This window comes from Hordeum vulgare, chromosome 7H, assembly GCF_904849725.1.
Source record: "Hordeum vulgare subsp. vulgare chromosome 7H, MorexV3_pseudomolecules_assembly, whole genome shotgun sequence".
Lineage (NCBI taxonomy): Eukaryota > Viridiplantae > Streptophyta > Magnoliopsida > Poales > Poaceae > Hordeum > Hordeum vulgare.
The window spans coordinates 581870817-581881026 of record NC_058524.1 but is presented as its reverse complement, the minus strand read 5'-3'; the positions used below and the strand labels follow the sequence as shown (position 1 = coordinate 581881026).

Genomic DNA, 10210 nt, shown 5'->3' with positions numbered 1-10210 from the left:
CATGAATTTGAGGATTGCACTTGAGGTATGTGAATGTACGGCGCAACAGATAAGGGGCTGGCGGGTGCTGTCCGCGGCATCAACCGGACGCGCCCGCGGGCGTATAAGGAGGCCGATTTTCCAAGTCTGTTGTAGATACTCTAAAGACGTACGAAAGGTACTTGATTTATACTAATACATATGAGTCTTGCTTCTTTTGGGATGGGATGGGAATGGGATAGGCTCAGCTCAAGTTTGCTAGGGTATCTCAAAACTTGCGCAAGGGAATAAATGGCTTCTACATTGTCTAGCTGATAAATAGAACTGTACATGTGTTCCATGTTGTTGTGGATATTTAGTTTTGGATATGCCTAAACACGAGAACTGTCAAGTTAAGTGTATATTCAAATATTTTTAACTTCTCAAGAAGAGGAGTCAGCCGCACCAAAAAAACCCATCATGGGTGACCACAAGCTACTCCGGATGTGTGTGTGTGTGTCGCCTTCGCAAGCGCCTTTCTGGACCCATCGTTGTTCCCATCGATGTGTCGAAGTAACAAGAAGGAAGAAGAAGATGGAGAGATAAGGATTCATTTAGGTCCGTTTAACTCCTCAAATTTTCGAGAGTTGAGTTTAACGGGGCATATAAATAGTTAAGTTATAAGAGATCACATGGAGATGATCTAAATTGGTGGAGATATTCTTATGCCATGATTTATTCCGAAAATGTGACCCGGGATACTGGAAAATTCAATAAAAAACACGTTTTCACTTGGTTAATTGCATTTCTCTAGAAAAATTGCAAGGTGCACTTTTTTAGTATTAGTTGCACTTTTTAAATTACACTAAAAGTTGACAGTTTTTTAACACAATGCGCTCATACACTCATTTTACACTATAAGCATTTTTAAAAAACAAAGTTGACACACAATCTTGAGATTGATGAAGTCGTTACAGTCGCCTTGGTAGTCGACAAAAATGACTCCTCTCACTTAACGCGCACTGTTGAAAGGTCTGAAATAAATTCAAAAAAATGCAACCACCGTACCTGGTCAGTTGGTTTCATCACAAGGAACCTAACCATTTGAGTTATGCTTAGTTTGTTGCAGATGTGTCGGCCTGCACAGACATGACTTCTTTCCCCACTTGCCTAACGCGTTGCCGCCATTGCTTGCAGCGGATTTGTTGGGAGACGGTGTTGACCAATCTGGACGGACGAGGAGAAGGTGGTGATGGCGATGGCGCCGGATCCAAAGGATTTGCCGACAAGCCAACCCATACGGGGCTGGCTTGTCGTGCAACCCAGGCCATTGCAATATCGGAGGACTCCTTTTTCTGCTCGCCAGAAGCCATATCAGATGTTGTACAAGGAGGAGATGAAGAGAGCGGAGGTGATGTGTGATTCTTGCCCGGTGCGTGGCCACGTTTTTGTAGCGGTTGGATGCGAGGAGCCAGCTGAAGAGGTGTTTAATGTTTGGCCGGTAGAGGAACGGACATGTGGTGTATATGGCGTCAGAATAGTTTCAATAGCAAAAGAGCCAGTTAAATGAAGGTATACGCATGGATGTCATTCCAATGCAGAGAGAAGGCGTGCACAACGGACGAGCAACGGGTAGTGTTCTCAGCAGGCAAGCTGCTTTGGTGACGGCTCTAGTGAGTGGTCGAGCCCATTCTGGATCGGCATGAATGCGGGCAGCTAGCTTTAGGAGGGCAACCCTGTAGACACGGAAGAGGGATTTTTGGTGGGCCATGGTCGTCAGAGATGATAAATAGAACTACACATGTGCTCCATATTGTTGTGGATACTAAGTTCTGAATACACATAAAAGCGATGTGCGCGTGTGCGTGGGTGTGTGTACCTCCTTTCCAAATGCCTTTCTTGACTCACTGCTGCTTCCATGGATGCGTCCGTAGTAAGAAGGAAGAGAAGATGGAAAGTGGCTTTCATATGGAATCAGTTTGTTTGAGAAGTTAAATTTAAAGGTCATTTAGGTCCGAGCATAATTAACTCCCCAAATGTTAGGGAGTTGAGCTTGAGGGAGCATATAAAAAGTAAAGTTATAAGAGATCGTGTGGAGATGCTCTAAATTGTTGGAGATATTCTTTTGCCATGATTTATTCCAAAAATATGACCAGGACATTGAAAAATGCAACAACAAAACACGTTTTCACTTGGTTAATTTCATTTCACTAGAAAAAGTGCAATGTTCGTTTTTTAGTACAAGTTGTACCTTTCTATAGCACTAAAAGTTGATTGTTTCTTTAACACAGTACGGACCCATCGCTTACACTAATTTTACCCTATAAACATCTTTAAAGGACTGAGGCAACACATTATCTTAAAATTAACAAAGTCTTTACACTCGTCTTCATAGTCGATTGAAATATCTCCTCTTATTTACTACACATCGTTAAAAACCTACTAAAATAAATTCAAAAAAATATGACCATCAATGTCAGGCCTAGAACTTAAGAACTAGTGGGTTGGTTTCATCAGAAGGAACCTATCCATTTGACTCATGCTCAGTTTGCTTGACAGTTGAGACAATCTATGTGGACTTAAAACGATCGATCTACTGTTCTTTCATAACATAAAATATCTGGACCAACCCCACGACACACCTCAAAAAGGAAAAAAAAAACACGCAGGACCAGTCAATTGTACACACGCATCCAGCATAAATTCGAGCTTGACAGCGCCACCCTCTTTTAACCTTGTCCTGTCTTTCACACGGAGGAGAGTTGAAGAGAACAGCTAGCCAGCTATGTGACCGCGAAGCTCGCCAACGCCACACCACCACCCGAACGATCCGCGACGAAAAGGAACAAGGCGTTAGCAAGCAAGCAGGTTCCTCCAGACACGACGACGTCCACTCGGCGCATCGACCCCCGGCCGGCAGCCCCACGCGACAGCGACGGGCATACAGCTCCCCATGCCGACGCGCCTTTCTTCCTTCGGCGTCGTCGTCGTCCTCGTCGCCGCCGTCGCGGTCCTCCGCCGCTGGGGCGATGGCGATCGGCTCGGGCTTGACCCGTGAACAGTGCTCGCACGGCCCACGCCACCCCATCCGGGAGGAACTCGCTACGGATACACAGTGCGCGGCGTACTGGCACTGGCACTGGCATGTACAAGTACGAAGACGAGTACGTATCCGGGGATACGATGCTTCACTTGGCATGTACGTACTCCCGGAGCACGGCGCTGGCGATCACGTGGTTCGATGCGGGCGCTGCAACAGTGCAGCCGGCCGGGACGACGGAAAAGGCGGCGCTGCTACGCCATCCCCGACACTGTATCGCGCGCCCGGTACCTCTGCTCCTCGGGGAGCACAGCAGTACCTCTCTCTTTGTTTGAAGGGAAATGCAGTGCTACTCGCTGTACACAGGAGATGGCGCTCTCCTGTACCGCTGCGTACCCCCAACGTACTGTGCTGTTGCAGGCAAGCCAAAGAAGACACGGGGACAAAACGGCTGAACCTTTTTTTTTGCCAACTAATCGGCGCACGCGTCCGTCCGTGCGTGCGTAGCTAGGATGCGACCGGGCAGCTAGCTAGCTAGCGGGTAGGGGCAGCCAGGCGATCGGCCGGCCGGAGATGGTACTAGGCGCGCCGCGCGGCCAGCCAGCGCAGGCATGCCGTTGTTTGTCGACCGGTTATTCGGCCTCCTCGTCTGGCCCCGGACGGCCGGACCCCGGCACCAAGTACGGGGGCCAAGGGGTATATGGCGACATCGCACCTTCGGTCTTTCTTCAAATCCTTTTTTTTTTTAAACAATTTTTCTTCTTCAAAATCTATACGATGGTCTAGGCAAAAAAAGATTACTCCCTCCTATATCAATATTAATCATAGACAAATACTCCCTCCGTCTTAAGTTTAATACTCCCTCCGTTCCTAAATATAAGTCTTTTAAAAGATTTTATCAGGAGCCTACATACGGAGCAAAATGAGTAAATCTACAATCTAAAGTATGTCTATATACATCTGTATGTACTATGCTAGTGGAATTTTTAGAAAAACTTATATTTAGAAACGGAGGGAGTATAACTTTGTACTAGAGATAGAATAAAGTTGAAACGATTACTATGGGACGGATGGAGTAATAAGGATACGAGGGAATACACAAAGACCCATAAGTCGAATCTAATACTAATTCAAGACAAAAACCCATAAGCTTCAGGGTCCTTTGACAAAAACCCATAAGACGAAAACCAACAGAGTCATCGACGATACGGACAAAAGATGAAGGTCCTTTGTTCCTAGACGTGCAGACACCAGCTTCACCGAGTCGACGAGACGGTATCCGAGTCCAGTCTCACAATCAAAGGAGAACACATTGGATTGAGGGAGCCGGGGGCATATTATGACGAGTTCACCACCACCGTTGGAGCTAAAGCGACGAATAAGCCATGAAGTTGAAGGGCGAAGGATGAATGGTTGGCAAAAAGGCAACATGACAAGTGTTAAGGCTAAGATCAAGAGGAGGGAAGATGAAAATGTCATATTTTAGTGAGAGTAAATTCCCCCGCCCCTCCAACCTCGGTGAGAAAAGTAACTATAGAATGGCGATGTGTAGAGATTGAGGTGGATACCAGACACATGGAATGTCATTATCTCAAAGCGAAAAGGAAAGCAAAAAAGCAAGCCAAGTGTTCATTGTCTTGATGGAGGTAACTTAGAAATGCTCAACGAAGGTCGGACATGCAAGTACCGACGCCTCCTAGCCTTGGATGAATGATCTAATCAAGACGACGAGGATGAGAAACGGTTGCTGGTGGATGTGGATGTGTCGGCAAGGATGAGAAAGAGTTGCAGGTGGACGGAGACGTGTCAAAGGACAAAAGAGCAAAGAAGATGAAGACGACACCGATCAAAATAAAGAGGAACGGATGAGGCGGCGGCAAACGAGAGGGGCGAAAAGAGAGGGGGTTCACACCGAGTAAAGCTACACGTACGGATAGTTACACAGATTTTACGGATTGATTTAGCATAGCAGTTTATGATTGGTCATTAGGTGAGGCAGCTGACCCCACCCTCCTGAAACTCAGGGGGGCAAATTTAATGGGATGAAAAGAGCCTGTAAGATCCCGTATGTGCCTGTACGTCTAGCATTTTTGGGTTCACACCTCACACCCCTGTCTCTTGTCAAGATAAAAACGACTTTCAACCGCAACCAAAGAACAAGACACGACAACGCCGTCCCGGGGCCCCGCAGGTCAGCGGCTCCATGGAGCCTTGGCCCACACACATGTTCGGTTCGCAAAGCGCCGTCGCACGGAAAGCAACCGATCGATGGTGGCAGCAGACGTCGCGCTCCATCGACCACAGGCGCCCTTGTTCGCTTGCCCGCTTCCGCCATCCCGCTCCAGATCGACACGACACGACACGGACGCGGACGCAACGCGCCCGCCCCACATCCTCTCGCATCACAGCCACGCCCGGCCGTGGAACCGGAGAGCTGGCCGGCACCCATCTCGCCAGCCATGTCCACATCACCCACCGCCACCACCCCCTACCTCGCCGTGGATCCAGCGCACCGGACAACAGCAGATATGTCCATGTCCGCGTGCTTGGCTCCGACACTGACGGACCACACACGCATGTTTTCATCACAGAAGAAGAAAAAGGTTCAGACATTCATTCATTCCTCCCAGGAATTCCAGCAAGGAGAACCGCCATGGATTCCAAGCCTGCGTTACTACTACTACATCATCATAATGGGTACCAGCCAACACAACGAAAGAAAGAAAAGTGTCCAAGGATCACACAAACAATCATCCGTCCCATTCTGGGACCTCTCTAATAATCGGAGAAAAACTGAAGCTGCCTGCACCGGTGGTGCTTCTTGACTTGCATCCAGGCCGCGGTGGCTCGCCATTCGGAGTTTGCCGCCACTCTATCTACGCTCTCTGAGAACCGCCACCGTGCGGCGCTGCGCCCCTCCCAGCTGTAGCACATACAAGTGGCGAAAGAGCTTGCTTCCTTCCTCACCCCCTAGCTCGCTACGCTGCTGTCGCCGCTCGTGTCAGTTAGTATCGTCAGCCTACGGGCCGTCTTTGTGAAGTCGCTGCAAAATTTACAGCAAAGTTTGTAATCAGGTTACTATCTGGTCGCTGCAAGATTCACAGCAAAGTTTGTAATCAGGTTACTATCTGATCTGGACAAGAAAGATAAATGGAGGGAAAAAAATGCTTTGCAGCAGCAGAAGGCGATGATGTTTTGTTTCCTTCAACAGTAAGGAAACACTAGTTGTCACCGTAGGGAACTCCAAAGTCAAAGCACCATAAGGAGCAGGATGCTTCCAAGGCAACAACACCTAGAGTTTCGGTGCTTCAAGATACGTCGATTTGGATGCATTAGAAGAAAGATCGCGACTACTATACAAATGTGGCCATTTCCGAGGTTTTGCAATAGATGCAGGGTTTAAATTGGTGATATGGAGGTCAGCAGATGCATATTGTTAGGTGCAATAATAATAAACAGGTAAACTGCAAGTTTCTACTCCCTTCGTTCCTAAATATAAGTTTTTTAGAGGTTTCACTAGAGGAACTACATATGGATGTATATAAACATACTTCAGAGTGCAGATTCACTCATTTTGCTACGTATGTAGTTCTTTAGTGAAATCTCTTAAGAGACTTATATTTAGGAACGGAGGGAGTAGTCAACAATGCTACTGGAAAATTAGGAAATTGCACTTCTCTATACTTGAAGAGTGGATGTGACAAAATACCTAACTGATTCTAAAATGACCAGCGAGCTTTTTTCGGAAGACGAAATGAAACGAGTAACCTTATGATTGAACAGAAACATAGTACATTTATAATCAGAAGTCATACAAACCTGAAAGGTTCATCTCCAGTGTGTTTGAGCGCCCCGGCTGCATCACGGTAGAAAACATGGCTCATCAGCTCAGCTTTTTCCATACCGAACATGTCGGAAAGCCGCCGATATAATTCTTCATACGAGCCAACAGCTGTAAGATCAAGTGTGCGCCCGACGTCTTCTGATTGCATGAATATCTTGCAGTGCCCGATATCCAGCCCGAGATCGAGTACCTTGTTGTCCTGGCACAATGGAACTCTTCCACAGGACAAGTTTTTCATAGAGCCATTCTGGTTGCTTTGTGGGCTTGGAATATCAGAGTTATTCGCCGACTTTTCGGCGCTCATATCAGAGGTGCTCTTCCTAGCAGCAGATGGAGAGAAACCCCGAGAGTTACCTAAAGTGATCTGCTGCTCAGTGAGTATGGGTTTTCCAAAGAGCATCAGCTGGGGTGAAGCCTTCTTGACATCTGAATTGTTGTTGTTCTGGTGATTGCCAATGGTCAGCATGCACGAGATGTCGTCTCGCGCAGACTGGTGACCAATGATAAGCCCCGCGGCGATCCTCGGTTGCCCGCCGTGATCGACCTGGTGAAGCCCGTGCGGTGACAGACTCGACTGCAGTTTGTTAAGGTGGAGATCTGATAAAGATATACCAAATTGAGCATGCCTGGCTCCCTGTATGCCTGCAGGAGTGCCGTCCGGGAAATAGCACATCGGACCGCCGCCGCCGCCGCGTCCGAGTGGGTTTCCGTGGAACATCGGAGACGGAAACTGGCCGTCGACCGGAAGGTCCGGGTAGAACGGAACACAGAGCTTCTTCCGAGGAGGCGAGAATGGAGCAAGGTGAATGGCCGGCATGTTTGAGACCAGCTCAACCAGCCATGGGCTCACCCTCTTCACATTCTGCAGCAGGTCCGGTTCATCCCAAGTCACCTGCAGCAGCACAAGGCCATGGTACCAGGAAAGAATTCTTCAGCACTTCGACAGTCAAATGCATGCTTCTACTACTACTAGCAATCAATTCAATTAGCAGTCAATACTACTCCTGTGGTGCTGTCCTTGAGAGGATTTGTACACAATTAAATACAGATGATTGATGGAGAAGTGGAGATTGTACCTGAAGAAGTCTCCAAGGTGAATTGGGCCATCTAATGGGGTCGGCCACCTGCACGACCGACACAGTCCCCATGAACCAGCTGATCCTCGACGAGTCCTCCGTCTCGAAGGCCATCTTGAACCTCATGCCGGGGCACCACTGGGTGCGCATGGACGCCCTGACCGCGGCCGCCCTCACGCAGAACTCCGGCGTGCTCGCCCTCGGGTAGTAGAGCACGTCGAACGGCTGCCCGCTGACGGCAAGATTGGCCGCCTCGGCGACCTCCTCCGGCCGCACCCTCACCCGCGCCTTCCCCCTCGCCCCCATCATCTTGTTGCTGCCGTCCTCCTCCCCCCTCAGAAACATGGAGAAGCCCCCGTAATTGCCGCTCGCCGCCGGCGACGGCGGGGGCAGCAGCTCCGGGCCGCCGATGCCCCCTTTCTTGGCGCGGCGGATGCCGACGCAGAGATCCCCGTTCTCGGTCCTCATGAAGACGATGGAGTCCCCGGCGACGAGTTTCTTCTGGTTGACGAAGGAGCTCCAGCCGGTGGTGAGCAGGTGGCGGCGGGGCGTGCCGCGGTAGATGTGGCGGAACTTCCAGACGACGCCGTGCACGTCCTTGGCGAGCACGGTCTGGACCGGCGGGTCGGCGGAGTAGTCGAGCCGAGGGAAGATGGTCTCGGCGCAGTAGCGCGGCACGGAGAAGCCGCCGCCGTTGTTGGCGTCGGACTGCGTGAGCGTCTTGGCGAAGGAGGCCGGCTTGTCCTCCTGGCCGGCGGCGGCGGCGGCAATGGCGTCGTCGGCGTCGGCGGCGTCCTGGGGGCGGGCGGGGACGAGGCGGATCTTGGCGAAGACCTCGTCCGTGTCCGGATCGGCCATGAAGCGGACGGCGGCGACGCGGCAGAGGACGAGCGCCTGGAGCCGTGCCCCGGGCGGGAAGTCGACGGCGGCGGCCTGGCCCTGCGCGTGCTCCGCGTGGCCCTGCGGGAAGTAGTAGACCCTGCAGCCGACCGGCGGCATCTGCACCATGCCGCCGGCGCAGGCGTGCCACAGCTGCGGGTCCAGGCACCGCGGCCCGTCCCCCCGCTCCCGCTCCCCCGCCGCCGAGTCCACGAACGTAATCATCCCCTCCTCCTCCTCCTCCACTCACCGCACCGCACCACCCGGCACAGCAGAGAACAGCAAAGCAAATGATCCCAGCAGAATTAGGCAGCCCCCCCACCGTTAACCCCCGCCACCACCAGCACCGGAAGCTTTCGCACCGCCGCCGCCGCGACCACCATCAGAGCAGAGCTAGCTGGCTGAGAAAGGCGCAAGAGGAAGAAAGAAAGAGAGAATTTTGGGGTCAGAGACGGGCGCTGCCGCTGCCGCTGCCGCTGCCGCAGAGGAAAACAAAGAGAGAACGAAAGGAAGGAAGGAAAGCGAGCCCCGACCGACAGCACCGCGATCCATCCATCCATCCATCCATCGACCCGTCGTGCAGTCGCTCACCCTCACACTCACCTCTGGAAGCGCAGATCCCTCCAAACCAAGGACGAGCGGGTGAGGACGAAGCGGTCCGTCCCTCCCTCCCTCCAGTCTCCCTCAGGTGCAGCAGCGGCAGGAGCAGCAGCGCAGATTCCTCCAGACTGCAGCTGACACGCGGGCGCAGGCGGCCTAAATAGGGGCGGAGGGCAGGTCAAGGCTAAGCGGCAGCGGATTAGGGATTAGGACATCAGCAGCAGCAGTAGTGGAGTAGTAGTATTTATTGATAAACTATTGTTTGTCCATCAGTTGCCCGCTGCTTTTCGGCTCGGTTCAGTTGAGTTGAGTTGAGTTCCCAGCGCCTACGAAAAGGCTGGTGCTAGTCCACTGCTAGTGGCAGCTGCTAATTAAAGGCTGCTTATTTTGCGCAGGGGATAGGATTAGCGGCAGGCCTAAGTTGTAATCATCACATCATTAGTGGTGGTGGTGGTAGGAGGAGGAGGAGTAGTATCCACCACTCCATCACGCACTGCCTCTCGTTCATCGGAAAGGCGTTCTCTGTGTGTGGATTGGAGTGGGTTCACATGACCCTCGCTCTCATGGGTAAGCTGTGATCACGAACCAACCGGAACCGGGAGTGCTAATAATAATGCAACGGCCGGGTAGCAGGAGAGGGGGCGAAAAAAAGGAGTAAACGGCAGGCGGTGCCGGGGCCGCGCACACGGGGCGGGGGCGGGGGTGGGGATCGGGTCGGATGGGATCGGGAGATTGTTTTGTCGGGGCGGGTCGTTTGCCTTGCCTGGAGATTCGCTCTCGTTGGTTGGTTGGTTCCAGCGGGCGAGGAGGCCG

The 10210-nt window shown here is 51.5% G+C and overlaps 1 protein-coding gene across 2 annotated transcripts; it reads right to left on the bottom strand.

The window, feature by feature from the left end:
* Window positions 1–5577: 5577 nt before the first annotated feature.
* LOC123408114 (auxin response factor 18-like) lies at window positions 5578–9720 on the bottom strand. Of its 2 annotated transcripts, XM_045101303.1 has the most exons (4): window positions 9401–9720; window positions 7919–9198; window positions 6818–7734; window positions 5578–6041 (listed from the first exon to the last, which is right to left on the bottom strand). In XM_045101303.1, the coding sequence occupies exons 2-4, from the start codon at window positions 9020–9022 to the stop codon at window positions 5969–5971; spliced, it is 2094 nt and encodes a 697-aa protein (XP_044957238.1). In that variant the 5' UTR covers window positions 9023–9198; window positions 9401–9720; the 3' UTR covers window positions 5578–5968. The 2 variants fall into 2 exon arrangements, with proteins under 2 accessions (XP_044957238.1, XP_044957239.1); XM_045101304.1 differs by having other exon boundaries at window positions 7919–9720.
* Window positions 9721–10210: the final 490 nt, after the last annotated feature.